The sequence below is a fragment of the Carcharhinus amblyrhynchos genome, chromosome 13 (genome assembly GCF_965287045.1).
Source record: "Carcharhinus amblyrhynchos chromosome 13, sCarAmb.v2.hapA, whole genome shotgun sequence".
Lineage (NCBI taxonomy): Eukaryota > Metazoa > Chordata > Chondrichthyes > Carcharhiniformes > Carcharhinidae > Carcharhinus > Carcharhinus amblyrhynchos.
The window spans coordinates 63,264,597-63,288,558 of record NC_137336.1 but is presented as its reverse complement, the minus strand read 5'-3'; the positions used below and the strand labels follow the sequence as shown (position 1 = coordinate 63,288,558).

The window sequence follows — 23,962 nt, the reverse complement described above, 5'->3', positions numbered from 1 at the left end:
CCTATGAAGAGAGATTCAATAGACTGGGTCTGTACTCGTTGGAGTTTAGAAGGCTGAGGGGGGATCTTATAGAGACATATAAGATAATGAAGGGGCTAGACAGGGTAGAGGTAGAGAGGTTCTTCCTGCTTAGAAAGGATAGCAGAACTAGAGGGCACAGCCTCAAAATAAGGGGGGGGTGCAGTTTAGATAGGAGTTGAGGAGGAACTTCTTCATTCAAAGGGTGGTGAGTCTCTGGAATTCTCTGCCCATTGAAGTGGTGGAGGCTACCTCGCTGAATATATTTAAGTCACGGGTAGATAGGTTTCTGATAGACAAGAGAATTAAGGGTTATGGGGAGAGAGCGGGAAAGTGGAACTGATCCACTTCAGATCAGCCATGATCTTGTTGAATGGCGGGGCAAGCTCCAAGGGCTAGATGGCCCACTCCTGCTCCTATTTCTTACGTTCTTATGATGAAGGAACAGGGATATACATACTTCCCAGCATGGTCCATGGCCTAGAGGAGAGCCGCATGATGATGGTATTCTTACAACATACTGCACTTATCCTTTGTGATCATAGAACTTACAAGGAATGTTATGGTGAGGTTGTATAAGACATTGGTGAGGCCGAATTTAGAGCATTGTGTGCAGTTTTGGTCATCTGATTACCAAAGGATAATTAGTAAGGTTGGAAGAGTGCAGAGAAGGTTTACAAGGATGTTGCTGGGACTTGAGAAGCTGAGTTACGGAGAAAGGTTGACTAGGTCAGGACTTTATTCTTTGGAGCATAGAAGAATGAGGGCAGATTTGATAGAGGTATATAAAATTATGATGGGTATAGATAGGGTGAATGCAAGCAGGCTTTTTCCACTGAGGCTAGGGGAGAAAAAAACTAGAGGACACGAGTTAATGGGGAAAGGGGGAAAAGTTAAAATGAATATTAGAGGGGGTGGGAGTGTGCAATGAGCTGCCAGATGAAGTGGTGAATGCAAGTCACTTTTAACATTTAAGAAAAACTTGGACAGGTACATGGATGAGAGGGATGTGGAGGGACATGGTCCAGGTGCAGGTCAGTGGGACTAGGCAGAAAAAGGTTCAGCACAGCCAAGAAGGGCCAAAAGGCCTGTTTCTGTGCTGTAATGTTCTATGGTTCTAAGGAGAAAAGCAAATTACTGTGGGAGAAAGAGATATTGTTGAAGTCACTCTGGTGTGCAGGAAGAGAGACATGCCAGTGGCATGCACCAGCGGGTTAGGTTTCCACCCAGCCTATTTAATCATTCATCCAATATTGCCAGTTATCCTTCATATATCCCCCATGTCAGAACTACTTAATAATATTTTGTTGATAGCCACAATTCCTAGCATTGTTCTGTTGAAGACCAGTCTTGGAATATTATAACATAATAGACTATAGAATGTGAACTCCTGATTTCTATCACATTTCATAGAGGCAGTTACACCTTCCAAGGAAAAAAGGATGAACATGTCCAGGGAAAATTATCATCCAGATAGTTCTGTCAAGGAATCCTTTCACTGAGCAAATGAACATTGGCATTACATTGCTCCTAGCAGCAATCGATCACCTCAATGTTAAACCCCATCAGCTAACAACTCCTAATATCTATGTTTAGTTATTGGTAAACAGGACTCACTTGGAATAGGATCTGTTTCATATTTAAATAGCTGGAAACTTGAGTCATGTTACCTGGCAACCAGTGCCATTAATGTCTGGTGCGGCAAATCAAAGCTGTGTTCAAAGTGAAGATTGCTGTGTTGATGGAGCAATTATGGGGTCTTAGGAGTATGGAAGCAGCTGGGGATCATTTAAGCAGATGGTCAGGAGTTTGATGGCTAAAGTCGGTTTAAAAAGGGATTTTTCTATTTATATCTCTGAAGGAAGGTCACAGGACAGGTCCCAGGATGAAAACAATGAACTTCCTGTAATGGATTTATTGACAAGGTCAAACAAAGCAGCTCACTCATGTTTGTATGAAAACCAGAGAACAAATTTTGTGCAGGTGGAGGTTTTTGCTCTTCAAGAACTTTTGCAAAGGTTTTGTGTTTGACTTTTGTTTCACAAGGCCGAATTCCTTAACATCACACATTGTTCCAATCTGAACTGTATATCTTTACTGTAAGACCTCAAGCCAGAAATACAACGCCTTTGACAGAAACAGCCGCTCAAGAGTATTGTTTGTGCCTGTTGAGTGAGAAGATTTGTGGTTTTGTGCACTTCCTCTTGAGTCTTGAGCACATAATCCAGCCTAGCAGCCTGTGGTGGCCTCGTGGTATTATCGCTTTCCCAACAGCTATTAACCCAACAGCTCAGCTAATGTTCTGGGGACTCGGGTTCGAATTCCGCCATCAGATGGTGAAATTTGAATTCAATAAAAATATTTAGAATTTAGAATATACTGATGACCATGAAATCATTGTCGATTGTTGGACAATCTGGTTCGTTAATGTCCTTTAGGGAAGGAAAGCCACTGCCCTTACCTGGTCTGGCCTACATTTGATTCCAAAGCCACAGCAATGTGGTTGACTCGCAACTCCCCTCTGAAATGCTCGAGGGCAACTAGGAATGGGCAGTAAATGCTGGCTGGCCAGCCAGCGACACCTATGTCCCAAGAATGAATAAAGAAGGTTTTGCTGCCCTTCTGAGGGAGTGCTGCATTGTCAGAGGTACTGCCCTTTGTGTGAGATGTTAAACTGAGGTCCTCTCAGGTGGTTGGTAAAGATCTTGTGGTGTAAGGCATAGAAGAATAGGAAAGTTCTCTTGGGGCCTTTGCAGATGTTTATCCTTTAGCCAACAGCACCAGCAAAGACTGAATGGATTTCCAACTTCTCCCTGGGTCTGACATTGCGGTTTGGCTGCATAGGATAGAAGCTGTGATTTGGTGGAAATGAAAAATTGGGCATTTGGTATAAGGAGATATTGATCTGCAAAGTTCGTTTTACAAATGGGCAGCAGTTCAAAATCTGAATTAGGAGATTGTGGGTTCAAAGACCATTCCAGAGACTTCAGCAAATAATTTAGGTTGACACTGAGCGGAATATTCTGATTTCCTTGGCTCAATATGGTTTTGGGTGGGGAAAGAGGTGATTTGCCTGTCGGTGGCTTTGGCAAGTTTTTGTGTCACATTCTTAGGATCTCGGAAAAGAAAATGTCAGCACGTGTTTCACTCCACCTCCATGTGGGCAGCCTCTGATTCTCTTGCCCAGCCATCAGCTGAGTGCTTCACCGGAGTACTCCATTTAATGGTCGCCCAAGCACTTTGCAGCCATACATTAATGGTCCAACAAAGACAATAGCTGCAAGGAGGTCTGCTTCAAGATTCTCAGAGAGCTGCCTCACCAGAATGCTGGAGAGAGTCATCACACTTTGTACCTGTAGATGGTGAAGATTCCCTTGGGCAAGGTCACCAAACCCACAAGGGAGGCAGTGGTAGTGCTGGGTAAGTGCCAGCTCGCTGCAGAGGATGATGCAAGATCATGGATGAGTTCCTTTATTCAGCCAGGGTAAGTCACTCTGCTCATCACTCTCCACATTCTGCCATTCACCTATTCACACACATCTACAGGAGCTCACTCAGTGCTATCTGAAGGGAAACCACCACTTGTCCTCTCATATAGTTCTTCATCTCCCCAGCTGCACATCTCCTCATCGCCTCCCTGCTCCCACTCACACACACCAGGCATCCTTAACAGGGCATGCCAACATGCCCTGGCAAGTGGCCTCCTTACACTCTTTCCATCTGTTTTCGTGTGGGGCAAGTTATCTCACAACAAGAGGGAGAGATCACAGACAGGTGGAGGATTGCCTGAGATTAAGATCCTCTCTCGATTTGAGGAGAAAGCCCTCCAGCTGGCTCGCAAGAGAAGATGATTGCTCCTCGCTGAGGTACCAAAACACCAAGTGAGGACCCAGAACCATCCTACGTTACACCAAGCGTGAGTCCTGTCTGTTCTACCATCACCTGCCTGCATTGCATCTCCTTTCTCTTGCAGACAGATGAGGGGGACATCCTAGTGCTTCCGGCTGGGCACAGGAGCCCACCCCAGACATCAGCTCCGATGAATTTTCGGATTTGTAGATCAAAGACGGCACAATGGTTAGCACTGTTGCCTCATGGCGCCAGGGACCCTAGTTCAGCTCCCAGCTTCGGTCACTGTCTATGCGGAGTCTACACATTCTCCCCGTGTCTACGTGGGTTTGCTCCGGTTTTCCCCCACAGTCCAAAAGACATGCTGGTTAGGTGATTTGGCCATGCTAAAAATTCTCCCTCCGTGTACCCGAACAGGCGCCTGAGTATGACGGCCAGGGGATTTTCACAGTAACTTCATTGCAATGTTGATGTAAGCCTACTTGTGACAATAAAAATGATCTAACAAAAAAGGCATCACAGTTTTACCCACACACTCCTCCAGTGCAGAGAGACACACAACTCAGAGGGACTTCATATTAGAGAGGCCTTTGTGTCATAATTTGGTGAGCACCTCACTCTCTCTGATCGACAGCAGGTGGAGGCAGTGACATCCGAGGGAGCCAACACTCGGAGAACTGCTGGAGACCAGGAATCTGCTGAGGCGCAGTTATGATGTGCCTCTCGACCTGGCCATGTGTCAGTTACTGGAGCTCCAAAGGCAAAGGAAACTTCAGGAAGTGATGTCAGGTACACCCCCTGGATTGAAAGACCAAATGGAGGAGTTCCAATGTCTTTGGTCTGCAGAGATTGTGTTGGCACTCCGAGGCAGCCCAGTTAACACTGCAAGGGTGGCAGATGCAATGGAGACCTTAATGCGAGATTCTGTCTGCACTTGTGGAGTGCATTAACTCCGTGGTGCATGAGGTACACTCCATGATGCAGAGCATGAATTCCAGGCGTAAGTACTTGTGGACATCCTCAAGTGCCAACACCAGAGGATGATGGAGTTTCTTGACCTCACTCCAGCTGTCCCTCACTCCCAAGGGGAAAACCAGGAGCTCTGAGGACCCATAAGGAGGAGGAGAAGAAGCTGGTGCACAGCCCGGGGCCTTCCACCCAGGAGACTCTGGGAGCGTCCAGCTCACCTGACTCCTCTCTCAGCTCCAGATTCTCGGACTGGGAAGGGTGGCACCACCGCACTGATGCTGCTGAAAACAGGCTGGGGCCCTCTAGGGGTCAACCCTGCAGAGGATGCCCACCAAGGTCATCACAGACAACAGGCAATGGTAGACAGCAGGCTGCCTCCACCTCCGCTGTGGATCCTGGGGAATACACCAAGACATAGTGGAAGGGTTAGAAAAATCAAGAGGATCAAGTTGTGCAGCATGGGCAAAGGTGTGAGGCACTTGTAGGTGTATGTAATGCAACAACACCGATAAATGAAATAAATCTCACTTGTTGCAACCTCGCTATGGTTTCCTGCTCTCATAAGATAGCTTCACGTTATGCTGCTGAGGCAACTGTGCCCATATTCCACTGAAAGGCTGGATGTTCACTCCAGAGCCGCTTCTTTGCAAGGCTGCCAGCTCATCAGTTGGCATTTCCTCACAGTGACAGAATACCACTCATGCCCTTGTGTTCCTGACAATGAGGAACTGGGATTATTCTTCTTACAACAAGGAAGCTAAGGGGAGATGTAATGAAGGAATTCAAAATTAGGAGGGATTTTGATGGAGTAAATAAGCAGAAATTGTTTACTGTGGCCCAGTAATCGGGGGCAGGGGCATAGATTTTAAGTAATTTAGAAGAAAATGATGGGAATTTTTTTCTTACAAAGGGTTGTTAAGATCTGGAATGCACAGAGTGAAACTTATTCCATAGGAATTTACAGAAGACAACTGGACATGCATTTGGAGACTAATTGTGAGAAAATAACTGGACACAGCTAGGGAAATACACTGGACAGGGGTGATGGGTCAAAGGGGCCTGTTTCTGTGTTGTAAGGTGAGAGATGTTAGATTTGGGAATTGGGACACTTTGCTTGCTTTTGGACAATATCAGGCATTGTTAGACAAGCCTTCTGTCCTGGTGGGTTGTTTTAGCCTCAACCTTAGAACCTCTTGGCATCATTTGACACATTGGGATGGGATTGATGTTGGGATACTGGTGCAGAACAGGCAATAGCCTATTATACACCTCCCTCTATGCTCTTTTCCATTGACCTCAGAGGAAAAGAATGTTGGGCAGAGTGTAAGGTTCTCCACTAGCCATTTTGTACTCGTGCTCCAGGAAGCAGTTTCACATCAAACCACCTTCAGTCCATTCCTCAGACTGTCTGAATGAGTTGGCCAATTTAATGCCAAATAGCATTGCGATGGAGGTAAGGGAGGTTATTGCTACCAGTAGGTGCATTGAGACTGCCCATATTTGCTTCACATTGGATCCTTACACCGGCAAACAGTGAAAGTTGTATTTGAGCTCAGGTTCCAAAGTTAAATGGTTCACATCTAACTCAGCATGTCACCTAGTTTTCCATCCTATAGGCTGCAATGCCATGAGGCAATGCAAAGTCAACAAGTTGCTCTCTGACAATGGAAGGTATATTATCTCAATGATATTTCTTGCGCTAGGGGTTTGATCATTCTCAATGCGAACCTCAGCTACTTGGTGCAACCCCTTGAAGACAACCTCAACCAGCACCTAATCTACAGGGCTGAGCACCTGAAGTTTAAAAGTGGGACCTGTGGACATCAACAGAACAAACACAAGGAAAACTGGATCAAAGGTTTCACCAGGCATCTTCATCCAGCACATCATCGGGTAAGGGTAACACAAAACCGAATCTCGTTAAGATGCACACTCAAGATTAAAACATGCCCTCTCTGATGGATAGTTATTGAACATCAGACATTAACATTGATCAATCTCCGACCTTAAACCACCATTATGCAGAGAAATCTCAAATAGATAAGATAGAAAAGACTCTAAATTCTAGAAACAAAACATTTAGTGCCAAATGATACCCTGAGGGATGGAGGCAAATGAACACACGCATGGGCAGTGCAGTGGTTAGCGGTCCTGCCTCACAGCGCCAGGGACCCAGGTTCAGTTCCTGCCTTGGGCCACTTTCTGTGTGGAGTTTAAAGTTTTATCTCCTTGTCTGCATGGGTTTCCCCCACAACTACAGTTTCCTCCCACAGCCCAAAGATGTGCGGGTTAGGTTGATTGGCCACGCTAAATTAACCCTAGTGTCAGGGGGATTAGCAGGGTATATGTACGGGGTTATGGGAATAGGGTCTGGGTGGGATTGTGGTCAGTACAGACTCAATGGCCCGAATGGCCTCCTTCTGTACTGTAGGGATTCTATGACATGTCTGCCCATTTCACCAAAGTAAGTCCTCCTGAAGTCTGTCATTATCCAAAATTCTTTTTCCAATATTTGAGCCAATTGGTTAACTCATCCACTTTAAGCAGACTAAAAACTTCCATTAAAAATGAAATAAACTAAATTTGGTTTAAGACTAAGACACGTGCCAGTTTTAATGTTGAATTGATTTTTTTTTGGTGCAGCCGTGCTGCAAGAATGACATTATACAGCTTCACATCTGAACATGATATTGTAGATTGTGCTGAATGGCTCTAAGTGTTACATTTGCTTTGCACAGGAAAAGAGAGATGTGGTGAAGGATATGAAGTACGTGGAGCTGTATTTAGTGGCTGATTATGCTGAGGTAAGGTTCTTTATGGTCTGTGAGAGACTTCAATCATTTGTTTTATTCACTGACAGGTCTAGGAGAATGGTTGAGGCTCCTCACACACACAGGTTGTAAAGGAAGGAAAGTATAATAAATCAGGATAAGGAGTGGTTGGGTAGGATGATGGGGGGAGGTGCCAGTTTTGGGGCCCTGAGAGGGAATGAGGTGGAGCCGGAGAAGACTCAATGGGGTTGGATCTGGGCAAAACAGGTGATTGTGAATCCATTTTTGTTCCCATTAACCAATTATGATGATAAATAGGGAGAGATTTGAAACCGTACTGCTAATTGGGTATCCCCTAAAGAGTTTGAGGTGAATTTCCACTTGGAGTTTCCTAGCCATCTGTTGTAATGTTTCTTTCATTCATGAGTGTAACTGGCAGTGCCAAGGAGATGTGGCCAGAGGGGAGGGCAGGGCCTTATTGGGAGGGTGGGGGGTCGAGGCTGGCCCAGACAAGCCGGGAAGCCAGTGACTGGGTGGTGGGGGGAGCTCACACTGCAAGCAATGCAGGGTGGTGAGGCTGGCCAGTGATCGCGAGGTTGGCAATGTGGGGCTACTGCGCATGTGTCAATCTCCACTCTGACAGGTCGGTGCGTGCACAGTGGTCCGCTCAGTGCTATGCTGCTAACCTTTCCAGGGAGAATAAGCCTCATCCAGAACTTTTAATGAGATTCATGCTTGTGCACTCTGCAGTGCACAGTATGTGGGAGATTCATTTTGAAAATCCCACAAAGGTAGAAGGAAGAAATTAATTCCCCCCAATTCCACCTCTTAGATCTTGCTGGGCACAGATCTGCAAGCTCTTTGATACTTTGCCCTCATGGGCCATTCTCCACAACTGAATTTGGTCAGTTCAGTATCAGCGGGCTATTCAGTGAGAATCATTGTCATATTTTGCTTTGTTTTTGTCTGATGGCCAGTGAGCAAACTGCGACCCCCTTCCCCAATCACAGTGTTGGCACAAGATAACTGTTACATCATTTCCACCTGCAGAGCTTAGCCACTCAGTTTATCACCCTTGCCTCTGAATTTCTGACCTATTCATAGATATTCCCTTGCTGAAGCATCACTGTGGCCCTGAGTCCGTGGATCGCAGGGTTTGAACCCCATTCCGTGCTAGAGAATGAACAAATCATTTAGTTTTACCCCCAACAGATACTCTCAGCTCATCAATCGCACAGCCAAATGAAGATTAAAGCTTCGAGTTCTCTGCTGGCATTAATCCCTACTCCATCCATCTGATGTGAACCTTTTGCCACGTTATGGCCTGCTTTTGTGACACAATTTAATTACTACCACATAATCTTGAATCATACAAAATACAAACATACAAAGCAGGAACAGAAATAGGCCATTCGGCCCCTCAAGCCAACTTTGCCATTCAATAAGATTATGACAAGTCTGTGTTTCTAATCCCACATTCCCATCTATCCCTGATAACCTTTGATTCCTTTGCCTAACGAGAGTCTATCTCAGTCCACCTTAAAAATATTTAATGACCTTGCCTACATCACCTTCTGAGGCAGCAAGGTCAAAAGTTGCACAACCATCTAAGGGGAAAAAACTCTCCTCATCTCTGTCCTAAAAGGACGACTCCTAATTTTAAACAGTGCCCCTGAGTTCTGGACTCATGGACAGAGGAAATACTCTTTCCACATCCAGCCTGTCAAGACCATTCAGGATCTAACATCCAGTGCAGTGGTCAGCACTGGTGCCCCACAGTGCCAGGGACCCGGGTTCAATTCCCAGTTTGGGTCACCGCCTGTGTGGAGTTTACACCTTCTCCCCATGTCTGCGTGGGTTTTCTCTGGGTGCTCCAATTTCCTGCCATAGTCCAACAATATGTGAGTAAGGTGGATTGGCCATGTTAATTAGTATCAGGGGGATTAGCTAGAGTAAATGCATGGGTTGATGGAGATAGGGTTGGGCGAGATTATGGCCAGTACAGACTCGATGTGATGAATGGCCTCCTTCCGCACATTATGATTCTATGATATATTCTATGATATAACATACTTTAATCAACTAAATCATTGGGCATCTCTTGAAGATGGATTAATTTGCAGGGTTGTAAGGTAAAAATAGGCCTAAATTGGATAGCTCTTCAAGATGTTGGCATAACAGGGCAAATGGCCTCATTCTGTGTTGTTTCACTTGATGATATGGCCATTTGAATGGTAAGGTTTGGATAAAGGTTGCAGAAACTTTATTTGAAACTCTTTCACACTAATATATACAGAGGAGGTAAATGGGGTAATACTTGAATCAGCAACAGTAACTTATATCTATATAACTTTGTATGATGTCTTTAATAAAATGTTCCAAAGGTACTTCACAGGAGTATTATAAAACAAAATATTTTGATTTGATTTTGATTTGATTTATTATTGGCATATGTATTAGCATACGGTGAAAAGTATTGTTTCTTGCGCGCTATACAGACAAGGCATACCATTCATAGTGAAGGAAATGAGAGTGTGGAATATAGTGTAATAGTCACAGCTAGGGTGTAGAGAAAGGTCAACTTAATGTAAGGAGGTCCATTCAAAAGTCTGATGGCGACAGGGAAGAAGCTGTTTTTGAGTCAGTTGGTATGTGACCTCAGACTTTAGTAATATAATGTAATACAAACACACAGCCACATAAGGAGATGTTGGGTCAGATAAACAATCTTGGTTAAAGAAGAAAATTTTAAGGAGTGTCTTCAAGGAGCACAATGAAGTAGCGAATAGGGAGTAGGTAGGGAATTCCAGAGCTTCGGGACTCAGCACAGCCATTAGTGGAGAGATTAAAATCAGGGTTGCATAAGAATCTAGAATTAGAGGAGCACAGATATCTTGGAGGGTTGTGAAACTGGATAAGATTGCAGAGGTAGGGAGGGGCAAGGCCACAGAGAGATTTGAAAACAAAAATGAGAAGTTGAAAATCAAGCCGTTGCTTGACTGGGAGCCAATGTAGGTCAGTGAGTGCAGGGGTGGTAAGGGAATGGGACTTGGTGCGAGGTAAGACATGGATGACCTTAAGTTTTTGCAGTGTAGAATGTGGGATACCCGAGAGGAGTGTGTAGGACACGTTGTAGTCTGGAGCTATAAACAGTGATGGAAGAGGCTCCGATTTTCTTTCCACCACATGGCTGACCAGGAATCTGCCCTACTCTTACTACCTGCTATTGACGTATGTTCAGAGGATCAACCTGTGTGGCCACATTATGAACACATCTTCCTTGGACATCTGGTCCTGGAGCTTCTGGCGCAGAGGCAAGGACATTACCCATTGTACTATAGGTCTCCTGTTAGATTCTGATTGCTATGATCAGTCACAGCTCCATTTACCATGCATCATGCAACTACCAGGATGGTAGAAGGGCCAAAATCGATGGAAATTGAGAAATCCTTTGTTCCTTTGGCACCTGAATAAATTCAGAAGTAACCAGATGCTGTTTTGGGAAGATTATTGGGTTTGACTCATGAAAGGGTGAATCTTCACTGAACCCATCTTGCTATTCCCTCAGGATGTTGGAAAATTAGCACAGGTTCTGGTGACACTTCAACAAACTTAAGAGATGGTTGACTTCTCTATCTAATTCTATCACCTTTTAGTTTCAGAAACATTACTGGGACCTTGAGAAGACAAAATTGAAATTGAAAGAAACTGTGAACTATGTTGATAAGGTGAGACCAAACGTGTGTTACCATGGGTGTTGTATATTATGTTGAATTGTACTGCATTTTGCCTGGTTTCCCAGCCAATATATTCATTAATCGCATTGCTAAAATACATTATCTGGTCCTTACCATGTTGCTGTTTATTGGAGCCTCCCTGTGCACAAATTGGTTGTCTTGCAACCTACATTACAACAGTGTTCAGAAGTATTTCATTGGCTGTAAAGCACTTTGGGATGTCGTGAGGCCATGAAAAGTGCTAAGTCTTTCATTCTTAGCATTTGCTGGATCAGAGGATAGTTTCAAATGGGAAGCATGAAAGACATGTAAATATTTATCAGTTCCACTCAAAGTGATATACATATGTTGCGAGTCAATGAGTTCATTTTTGGGTAACTGGACAGTTATGTGGAGCAAGTTCCTATATTTTGATCAGCCTGTTATTAAGTGTCTGTAGAGTCTACCTGAGTGTTTCTCTTAGTATTACAGGTCACTGAATATCAGGATTGCCCTGGTTCACTTGGAAGTGTGGACTCATGAGAACAAGTGTGATGTGAGAGAGAATCCCTATACCACCCTCTGGTCCTTCCTGAAATGGAGGCGACAGACTCTGGCCCGAAAGAAGCATGACAATGCACAGCTCGTCACGTGAGTGTCAAAGAGCTTTTCCTTGCATTTCACCAGAGCATGTAGACAGTTGCATACATTGGCTGCTATGATCCCAAAGGGTTTTAGATATGCTAAAGTGTTTCAAGCTGTTACGGTGAAATAAATGTGCAGTATTCTATGAGTTACTGAACCACACTAGTCAGTGTTTCTTTAGGTTGATTCCATTGCTGCATTCTGATTAATGTCAGGTTCCCTCTATACCAGAAGGGGAGATAAATTGTCCTTAGAATCAGAGAATGATTACAACAAAGAACAAGGCCATTCAGCCCATTGTGCCTTGCTGAAACCAACATTAAGGAGATTATGGTGGGGCATTTAGAAAATCTTAATGCAATCAAGCACAGTCAACATGGTTTTATATAAGGGCAATTCTATTTGATTGAGTTATTGGAGGTCTTTGTGGATGTTACAAACAATATTGTGCTATATTCTCTTCTCTGCGAATTGTCACAACTAGGCATTTCATGTGACATATGTTTATTATGTCCTCAAACTCTCTGTTGTCTTCAAGAGTATGGATGTTTTTCTTCATTTTCATTCTCTGTTGCCCTAATTCTGATAACTCATTCACCACCTTCTTTCATTGTTCTGCACATCTTTCCCCAGTGATTGGATTTTCCACAAGCTCTGCAGTTTAACTCATTAGCTTCCTACAGACTTTGTTCCCTTCAAGTGACCAGACGAAGAATTTTGGAATTTTAAAATCAGCTGTTTATTACAAGCTGTAGCAAAGGCTCCAGTACACCAGCTGGTAGCACAGTCCAGAGCCCTGCATTACACAAACAGATATACTTCCAGATTCAATTAAAAGTAATTAGTGTATACCAATCAGAGATGTACATTTGTGTGGAAACTATTTATGTCCAATAACAAATATTGATTAGGTTTACATCATGCATATGATAAGAATGCTACTAATCAATCACAACATGTGCACATCTATTTGCAATTAGTGTAAAGACTTGAATATACTATCTGATCCTTAACATAACAACTTGTCTCTGACTTGTAGATATCAATTATCCTCCTGAATGTTGATGATACTCTCAGGCTAGCTAGGCCTCAATGGATAAACAAACCATGTGTTCAAGCTGTAAACCATGTTACTTCCCCATGTTAGAACAGCCCACATTATAAAACAATCTGTGAGGATGGATACCTATGATGTTTCTGCCTGAGAACTAGCAGCCCACAGCCGTGTCCTGTGTACTTACAGTACTAGCAGTATGTATGGTTTTTCTGCTAACCTAAATATATTTATCTTTTCACTGAGTATGATTATCAGTATGGCTACTTTTTCACTCATATATGGGACCTTTCCTTCCATCAGAGAATTCATGATCGTCTACAACTCTTGTACAGTTCTCTCTCTATCTGGTGTACATTCCTGCTGCCTTTTCCTCAGCGTAATTGAAAGCAAACTGTTTGGGTGGTCAGCATCTTCATCTGTCTCTTCGTGGCTCTGACAGTGTCAGTGGTCTGTAATATTGTGAGCTTGTCCATTTGAATTAGGATCTTTTATACCTCAGGATGTGCAGGGCACCAGATGAGCTCATCCACCAGACTTCAGTTCATTTCCTTAAATTTAAACTGGCTGGCCACATTTCTTAATCATGTTAAGAAATTGTCAGCGGGCACAGCAAGTTCCTGCTTCAGGCTCCGAACCTCATATCAGTGGATCTGATGGTTTGACTTTGGCTGAGGGTGTGTTGAACTTCCTAAAAATCTTGGCTAGAGTTTTGTTGTCATCTTCGCTTCTTTCCAGCTATTAAAAAGATCTAATCCTTTATCTCCTGCCCACAAAAGGACCTTTATTTCGTCACAAGTATCTTTCAGAACACTGTTGAATATCAACTTGGAGTTTTGCCTAAACTTCTTGAACATCTCCATGATGTTATCAGCCTCCCAGTTTGTCATGAGCTGCATCTACATGTACATTGCCACATCCGCCTTGTTTCCGCACGATTCACGTAATTTGTTTGGGCACTCGTTTGAGTCAATTATTAATTTACATTATTTATAATGTTTGAGTTCCAGTCTCAAAAAATCCTTCTGCTACCATGTTATGCCTTGTGGAGCTCCAACATAAGTCACACTTTTGACAAAAAGACTGGAGCTTACATTGTGTGTAATTTCTCACATTGTATCATTCCAATGCACATAAAGCAATGTGTGTTTGGTACCCAGACTGTAATGCAGTGGTGAGTGGTGTTTTTTTTGGATAGAGACACACATGAAAACATATTGGATCTCAAATCATTTTCTAATGGTGTAACATTTAAGACAAAAATGATTTATTTTTTGAAACTTATTATTGTTATATACTACGACACAAGCTTGTGGGGATGTGAATGGTTTAATTGAACTGAAGTTAGACTACAGAGGTCAAAAGCGTCAGTAGGGGAGGGTGAAGGCAAACGATTTAAAATGGTGATCAACCACCAAAGTTTGAATAAGAATTAACGTAAGACAAATAAAATAAATGTTTTAAAACTGGGTATTGTATTTCAAAGGGAGTATATATGTTTGGAAGATTGCAAATAGGTGGAGCATAATAGAGTAAGTTTAATTTTAAAATATAGTAGCAATAATGTAAAAAAATGTAAAAGATCAGTTCTGGGAACAGGAACTTCTAAATGTCTGTAATCACAATAGTGTGTAAGATCAGGGGGCGGGGAACAGATTTAAGGAAACATTGAAAATTGTGTTGGGATGGTAACCGTGAGATCCGAATTAAGACAGTGTAAACGAAACCAGACCTGGGAACACATGTTTTCTGTTGCCCTCAGACAGCAAAGGGACAGTATGTGCTAATGTTATTACAATTTGTTGTATTAAAAGATCTATAAGGACTTTTGCCACAAAAAGAACAGGGGGAGAGGAGTGGTAGGGAGGCCGATTTCTGAGTTTATTTCAGCCAACATCTTTTAGGAAGTGTTTGAAAAGTATTGTTAACTGTGTAAGAGTGTGCTTGCGTTATAAATGTTTTCCCTTTTATTCTAATAAATGTTTAACTTCCATATAAAATCATCACAATTGAACAGTGAGTTACTTATCTTGACTTCAGGAAACTCCTCATAACACACAAATTGCAAAGTAGTTGTGGCAGCTCATTCAAGTTTACCTTTGGGATTTGGGCAGCCTGGCACTTACCACTTGTATCCCATAATACATTCTGATAATAATGCAGATCTGTTTTTCCACAATTTTGAATTTGCATTTAGGGGAATCACCTTCAATGGCACCACGATTGGTTTGGCACCTCTGATGGGCATGTGCTCAGATTATCAGTCAGGAGGCGTCAATGTGGTGAGTAATTCAATACAATGACAGTTCTCACACAGAAATTTCTATCTAGTTTTCATCAGTCAATGTAATTTGCAACCAAAAGAGAAAATGCTGGAAACTCTCAGCAGGTCTGACAGCATCTGTGAGGAGAGGAAAGAGCTGACGTTTTAAGTCGAGCTGACATTTTATCTCTTTTGGTTTCAGATTCCAGCATCTGCAATAATTTGCTTTTATATAATGTAATTTGCAACATGTCAGAACACAATGAGGCTGATGTTGCTTCCACGTTCACCGTGAACGCAAACGGCGATATGACCGCAAAATCTCACGAAGATCAGAAAACTAGATTTGCGCTAGTGAGAACCTATTTTCCAATTTTCCCTGTACCCCTCTCTGGTAACATAATGAGGTGGGAACCTCATTTAAATACCTTTTAATAAATTTGAATACACTCCAAGGTCTTCCCTGCCATGTGTAAAGAATTCCTGTCACATTGGCGAGGTTTACAACAGGTATTTAAAAACGTGTAGCAGTCGAGGGGACCCCCGCAGCAGGTGGGAAATGGGAGGCTGATATTCTAAGCAACGTGCCTGAACATCTGGGGAGAAAGCTCGGCTATGCAGCTGGAGAGGGACACGTCGGTTTTCTCACCTCGACCAGCACTCTGTGCACACATTACAAAATTCTGTCTTCAGTGTCACAGACCGATAGAATGTTGTTTATCCCCTTGGTGACTTTTTTGTTTCGGGGATTAATGTTTTGAAGGGTCTGTTGCTTGTAATAATATGAATATCAATTGGGCTTTATTAATAAACTAAGTCTCTTGAAATAATTTTATATCTGAAACCTTTTCCATGCTGCTGTAAAATTGGCTGTCATTTACCCCTAAGATTAATCAGCGAGGGGTCTGGTAGCATTTTATGCCTCAATATCCTTAAATGTAGGGAGAATTTAGCCATAAATCAATGGAGCAGTGCTCAGTAAAGGGATGGGTTTTGTGGATGGCAAGTTTGTAAGAATATGAAGGTAGACGTGATCAGACTTAGTTTCGACACACCCCAGCATCCTATAACCCTCCTGCCTAGTCGATCACATGGAGAATTGCCATGGAGGGTTGCCAGTGCCCATGGGATGCCACTATGGCGCAAGGAAAGAAAGGGAAGAGATGCTCTGTAGATATTATTTCAAGGCTCGGGGGGTCAACCATGCCTCAGTTGGTAGCACTCTTGCCTCTGAGGCTGAAAGCTGAGAGTTCAAGTTCTAATCTAAAGCCTAGAGTGCAAAATCCAATTGAATAATCCAATGTTGCACCATCAAGAGTTAGCATCTTTTGGACGAGGCACTAAACCATGGCTCTGTCTTCCCTATCAGGTTGACATAAAAGATCCCATAGCACTATTTAAAGAATAGCAAAGGAATAGTCCACAATATGTGGAACAATATTTATCCCTCAACCAGCTTCCCAAAAAAATTGGTCTAGTCACTATCCCATTGCTCCTGTGGAAGTTATCTGCCGCATTTCTGATATTACAACAATGAATACGCTTAACTGCTATAAAGTGCTCTGGGACATCCTGAGGCAATATCAATATAAATACATTCTTTCTTGCCTTATTTCCTCCTTTCAATCATCCTTTCTTTCTTGGGTTCACTTGTCATGGTTATTGTTTTACCGATATTGTGGTTAAGTTAATATTAAAATGACAAATTCCTTGAAGTAAAAAGGTGCTGGGCGTGAATGTTTACACGAAAAACTCCATTCTTGAAGCTGACCGTCGTCCTTTACACCATTGATCTGTTTTCTCTCAAGGACCACTCCGACAGTGCAATCGGTGTGGCTGCCACCATGGCGCATGAAATGGGGCACAACTTTGGGATGAGCCACGATGCCGACGGCTGCTGTGCAGCCCGTCCTGAGGATGGAGGATGCATCATGGCTGCAGCCACTGGGTGAGTGTCCAAAGCCTTCAGGATAATGTCTGGTCTTGTGAGAGTTCTGTTGGTCCTGGGTTTGTCCCGTACTGCAGCAGAAGTGATGTAGAACGATGGATCCCTTTTACAAAAATGAAAACCATGAGTAGAATTCAAGTAGGAGTTATTAAAGTCCTATCTCTGTATCCAATAACCCTGCTAATCAGCAACATGCTCAAAATAAAGAGTCTGAAGATCTCTTTATCCTAATTAACAAATTGAGAGTGAATAATAAGGCATTTGTTTGTTCAGTCCTTTTCTGTAAAAGCTTATCTGGAAGTTACATAAAAGACATGATATAGTAATGGGATCTTGGCCAAGTGGCTATTTGATGCAGTGTTTGCTGTGTCTAAAGTACAACAGAAAGAAATCTCACAACACCAGCTTAAAGCCCAACAAATTTATTTGTAGCAAACGGTCCAAGCTTTCAGAACACGTTGTTCCTTCATCAGGTGGGTGGGAGTCCTGATCACAAACAGGGCACAAAGGCACAAACTCAATATACATGCATAATGACTGGAATGTGAGGCTTTACAGCTAATCAATTCTTAAAGGTACAAACAATGTGAATGGAGAGAGCTTTAAGCACAGGTTAAAGTGATGTGTATTGTTTCCAGACAGGAAAGTTAGTGAGATTTTGCACGTCTAGGCAAATTGTGGGGGTTACAGATAGTGTGATATGAACCCAAGATCCCGGTTGAGGCCATCCTCATGTGTGCGGAACTTGGCTATCTGTCTCTGCTTAGCGACCCTGCACCGTCGTGTGTCATGAAGGCCGCCTTGGAGAACACTTACCTGAAGATCAGAGGCTGAATGCCCGTGACTGCTGAAGTGTTCCCCAACAGGAAAAGAACACTCCTGCCTGGTGATTGTCGAGCGGTGTTCATTCATCCACTGTCGTAGCATCTGTATGGTCTCCCCAATGTACCATGCCTCGGGACATCCTTTCCTGCAGCGTATCAGGTAGACAACGTTGGCCAAGCTGCAAGAGTATGTACCGTGTACCTAGTGGATGGTGTTCTCATGTGAGATGATGGCATCCATGTCGATGATCTGGCATGTCTTATAGAGTAAAAAGTCTGACAACACCAGGTTTTACTGTGTTTACCCCAGTCCAACGCCGGCATATCCACATCATGTCTTATAGAGGTTGCTGTGGCAGGGTTGTGTGGTGTCGTGGTCACAAGTCTCCTGAAGACTAGGTAGTTTGCTGCGCGCCATGGTCTGCTTGAGATTGTATGGTTGTTTGAAAGCAAGAAGTGGGGGTATGGGGATGGCCTTGGCAGGACGTTTGTCTTCATCAGTGATATGTTGGAGGGTCCGGAGAAGATGTCGTAGCCTCTCCGCTCCAGGGAAGTACTGAACATCGAAGGATACTCTGTCCACCATGTCCCGTGTTTGTCTCCTGAGGAGGTCGCTGCAGTTTGTTGTTGTGGCACGTCAGAACTGTCGATCGATGAGTCGAGCACCATATCCTGTTCTTATGAGGGTATCTTTCAGCGTCTGGAGGGGTCTGTGGTGATCCTCCTTATCTGAACAGATCCTGTGTATACGGAGGGCTTGCCAATAGGGGATGGCTTCTTTAACATGTTTAGAATGGAAGCTGGAGAAGTGGAGCATCGTTAGGTTATCCGTGGGCTTGTAGTACAGTGAGGTGCTGAGGCCCTTAACGGAGATGTGTGTGTGTCCAAGAATGTAACTAATTCCGGAGAGTAATCCATGATGAGTCTGATGGTGGGATGGAACTTGTTGATGTCCTCATATAGTTGTTTCAGTGACTGTTTGCCATGAATCCAAAGGAAGAAAATGTCATCGATGTATCTAGTGTATAGCATCGGTTGAAGGTCCTGTGCGGTGAAGAAGTCTTGTTCAAACCAGTGCATGAAGATGTTGACATATTGAGGTGTGAATTTGGTCCCCATGGCTGTTCCATGTGTCTGGATGAAGAACTGGTTGTTGAAGGTGAAGATATTGTGGTCCAGGATGAAGCAGATGAGTTGTAAAATTGCATCTGGAAACTAGCAGTTGTCAGCGTTGAATACTGAGGTGTTGCAGCAATGCCATTGTCATGGGGGATGTTGGTGTAGAGCGCCGAGACATCTGTTGTGACGAGGAGTGTCCCTGGTTCAACTGCTCCATGTGTGCTGAGTTTCTGTAGGAAGTTTGTAGTATCGTGACAAAAGCTGGGGGTTCTTTGTACAATGGGTTTCAGGATGCCCCCGATGTAGCCAGACAGGTTCTCGCACAGTGTCCCATTGCCTAAAATGATGGGACGGCCAATTGTGTTTGCCTTGTGTATCTTTGGGAGGCAGTAGAATCTCCAACATGGGGACTACGTGGGATGAGAGCATGGAGGGTGCTCTGAAGGTCCGGATCAAAGGTCTTGATCAGAGTGTTGAGTTGACGGGTGTGTTCTTTGGTCGGATCTACGAGTAACTGTCTGTAGTGTCCCTCGTTGTTCAGCTGTTGGTACACTTCTTTGCAGTAATCCATTTTGTTTAGTATGACAATGGTAAGAATCTGGTGAACAGATGCAACGACAATAACCTTTCCCTCAATGTGAACAAAGCAAAGGAGATTGTCATCGACATCAGGAATCATAGTGGAGAACATGCTCCTGCCTACATCAACAGAGCCGAAGCGGTTGAGGGCTTCAAGTTTTTAGGTGTCCAGATCACCAACAACCTGTCCTGGTTCCACTACAGTTAAGAAAGTTCACCAACACCTCTGAATTCTCAGAAAACTAAGGAAATTTGGCATGACTATCACTAAATTTTACAGATGCATCATGGAGAGTATTCTTTCTGGTTGTATCACAGTTTGGTACAGCTCCTGCTCTGCCCAAGACCACAAGGAACTACAAAAGGTCGTGAATGTAGCCCAATCCATCACGCAAACCAGCCTCCCATCCGTTGACTGTGTCTACACTTTCTGCTACCTCGGCAAGTCAGCCAGCATAATTAAGGACCCCACACACCCTGGGCATTCTCTCTTCCACCTTCTTCGTTCAGGAAAAAGATACAAAAGTTTGAGGTCACATACCAACTGACTCAAGAACAGCTTCTTCCCTGCTGCTGTCAGACTTTTGAATGGACTTACCTTGCACTAAGTTGATCTTTCTCTAAACCCTAGCTATGACTGTAACACTACATTCCGCACTCTCTTGTTTCCTTCTCTATGAACGGTATGCTTTTTCTGTATAGCGTACAAGAAATAATATTTTTCACTATGTGAATACATGTGACAATAATAAATCAAATCAAAAACTGGAGCACTAGGAGGAAACCCATGCAGACATGAGGAAAATGTGCAAAGTCCAAACAGACAGTAACCTAAGGCCGGAATTGAACCTGTGTCTCTGGTGCTGTGAGGCAACATTGCTAACTACTGTGTCGTTGTGCCGCCTTATATGGGTTTCATCCCTGCCAGATGGTGGTTTCAAATCGATCTACCAAAATTCTTGAATTTCTGGGGACTTCAGGACAATCCTGGAAGGCTGGCAGACTTATTGTCCACGCTAGGGATTGTTTATACTTTTAATACTTATTTAAATGAGCCAAAACGGCATGCTTCTGCAATCTAGGGATTCTAAAGGTATTTGTTCCAACATAATTGAGAGATTTAGCCATCCACTGATTTGTTTTGTTCCGAAGCTGTCTGGATCCAGGTGATAGGTTAAGCTCCACTCTGGGGTTTACGTTTTGACAGCTGTCTCTAAGAAAGGTTGGTTGACACTTTTGTTGATGACTCTGGGCCCCCCAGCTATTCCTCACTGTATATAATTATTATTGAGGTGAGCCAGTTTCAGAATGTGAATCACACAGCCAACATTTCATTGTGTGCCAAGGATACGAGATTAAATGAAAGGAAGCCAGTCATTGCATGCTGGTTTGTTATGATCCGGGCTTAGCATTATACAAACATCTTGCTGATCTGCAAACAGCACTCGCCAACAGCAATCAACTCGCACGTGTCTATTTACAGCAATTGGATTACATACTGTCCTCTCCTCTCTCTTTATGTGGCTTCCTCCATGTCCCAGGGTTGCCAATCAATGCTTATGCCATGTCACTGCGTGGCAACACAAGAAGGCAGACCCCAAGAGCTGATATGGAGATTGAACTCATGTTATTGACCCAATGAATGCTTCTGCTCCGTCCACCCCCCCAAAATCTAGTCAACCCCTGCTCTGTGCATTGCGATATGAAACTGTATGTTGCCCCACTCTAACCTGAGAAATGCCTCAAAAACCCAATCTTAGCAGTTAATATGCTTATGTCTGATCTTTATTCTTCAGTGATCCATTTCCAAAAGTGTTCAACAAGTGCAACGAGAAGGAGCTTCAGAAATATCTGCACAATGGTGGAGGGATGTGTCTCTTTAACATGCCTGATACAAAGACGCTGTACGGAGGGCAAAGGTGCGGGAATGGTTACGTGGAGGAAGGCGAGCAGTGTGACTGTGGGGAAGTGGAGGTAAGTTGACTCCTTCAAGTGGAGCAGCTTCTTCAGTTGAAATTGTGTGGCTATTGACATCTTTAAGTTTGAATCCTCCCACACTTCCTGTTTACTGAATTATTTCGGGTTTGACAATGAAATATTAATGTCAGCCATAGGTCAGTTGGTGGAGTTCTTACTTCTGAGTCAGAAAGTTGCGTGTTCAGCGCCTCATTCCAGGGGCTTGAGCATAAGTGCCTTCCTGGGAAAATGCTACACTGTTATAGATGCTGTTTGGAACCTCGTTTTGAGGATGAACAGGATGGATACAAGCTTTCACATCCTTGGTACTCGCCTGAGCAGAGTTATGAAAGATGGACAGTATTAAATTAATGTTTTCAAAGGAGTAAAATTGCAGCTTGGTATATGAGGAAATTCTGAATGTTTAAGAGATATGAGGGTTGGTTTTTATGCGCACAGGCTGGATGTTAGTTTAGCAGCATATTAACCGTAGATTAGACTAGATTGGATTAGCACCAAAGAAGCTGCAGTAAAAATTTTGTGGGTGAATCTTCAATGAATATTTATTAGTGGGGATAAATGGAGAAAGGTTGACACTTGGACTTCTGGAATGCAACAGAAAATGCTGGAAGTTATAGCTTGCTTTTTGATTTATTTCTTTATGGGCGTCTATTGTCTGTCCTCAGCAGCCTTGAGAAGTTTTTTTGTGGATACTGCTCCCACTATAGCATAAAGTATGCTGGCAAGGAGAAGGGAAACTTGCATTTTTATATCGTGTCCAAACCTCAACATGTCTCAAAGTGCTTCAGAGTTCTTTTGAAGTCTAGTCACTGTTGTCGTATAGGAAATGCAGCAACTTCCCACAAAAAAGCAAGAAGGTGAATGAGATGCTGACTAATTTAGTCAGCTCTTGGTCAAAAGAATCGATAGATTAATGTTTCCGGTGAGGACCGTTTAATTAGATTTTTAAAAAAAATTCTTATTGTGTTCTTGATTCCTGACACAGTTCCCAAAATGTTTATGTTCCTTATTATGCAAAGAAACTTCAATCGCTGTCTAATATGGAGCAGCTGTCTGTCCTGTTCCAGAGGCTGTATCTGCGTTGCAGATGGGGATGGTATAGCAGGGCAGGCTCAGTGTTTATGAGCTGAATGATTTTGTTTCATGCAATACATTCCAGTAACCCACTGGATTGTAACGAGAGCTGTCGCATTATCCAAAGATTTGTCATGCATCACCTACTTACATCCAGGATGGCATTGGAGCAAGGTGATTTCTTGCAAGCTGTGCCCAGCATACCTTCTAATTCTACCTTTTACTCTCGTTCTATGCTTCTAAAACTTCATTCTAACTCTTTTAAATGGGGGGATGGATTTCCACAGGATTTCTTGTGCAAACCTGCTGTAATGTAGATGAGAGCCTTGGCAAACCTGGAGAATTGGCAGTAATGTCTGCTGCCCTGATGATTCTGTAACCCTTCTGCTGAAGTTACAGTGGGTAAGCAGGCGAGTCTCAGAGGAGACTTATCACCCGTTTGCTTTCTGGGAACAGGGCCAAACCATTCAGGCTGCATAGCTGTGGTCAGCAGCTGACAATATTGAACTCATTGTTGGTTGCCTGCGCTGAAGGGTTAGTGGGAGAAAGTTACACTAACTTGCCATTCATGCATCCGTGGATGTCCAGCACTCTTACTCTGAGACAGAAGGTTGTGGTTAAGTTCTGCTTTAAATGCTTGAGCACAAGGTCTAGGCTGACATTACAATCCATTTCTGTGGGAGAGTTGCACTATCAGAGGCGCTGTCTTATTTTTAAGAAAAGCCTGTAGAATCCTTGGCATTACTTACAGAGAATAGAGTGCAAAGGCAACTGGGGAGGTGGGGGGGAGTGGGGAGGAGAAGTTCCCTACTCTTTATTTCTATGCAATGTGCTTAAATGCATCTTGTACTGGTGCCAGCATTAGTAATGTTAATTCCAACTCTGCGGTTGGATTACTGCTTCATAATTTACATAGTGTCTGTTATCGTGTGTGTGTGTGTGTGTGTGTGTGTGTGTGTGTGTGTGTGTGTGTGTGTGTGTGTGTGTGTGTGTGTGTGTGTATGTGTGTGTGTGTCAGTGTCAGGATACTCTGTAGAAGGCTGCAGACGTCTGGTAGGAATTATGCTTTCTGATAGTGCTGATTAGACATGTATCTCTGTGAAAGCTTTAACAGATGGCCCCTTCCACCCTATACCACTGAATACCAAGCATCCTC

General features: G+C 43.4%; 1 protein-coding gene across 1 annotated transcript in view; it reads left to right on the top strand.

Annotated features, from left to right (window-relative positions):
* Positions 1-23,962, top strand: part of adam19b (ADAM metallopeptidase domain 19b) — a 142,004-nt gene that overhangs the window by 84,880 nt on the left and 33,162 nt on the right. The window contains exons 6-12 of the mRNA XM_080200929.1: positions 6,540-6,729; positions 7,575-7,640; positions 11,264-11,335; positions 11,808-11,974; positions 15,220-15,304; positions 17,094-17,233; positions 21,552-21,729. Coding sequence (XP_080057055.1) covers positions 6,540-6,729; positions 7,575-7,640; positions 11,264-11,335; positions 11,808-11,974; positions 15,220-15,304; positions 17,094-17,233; positions 21,552-21,729 — 898 coding nt within the window. The remainder of the gene's footprint in view (positions 1-6,539; positions 6,730-7,574; positions 7,641-11,263; positions 11,336-11,807; positions 11,975-15,219; positions 15,305-17,093; positions 17,234-21,551; positions 21,730-23,962) is intronic.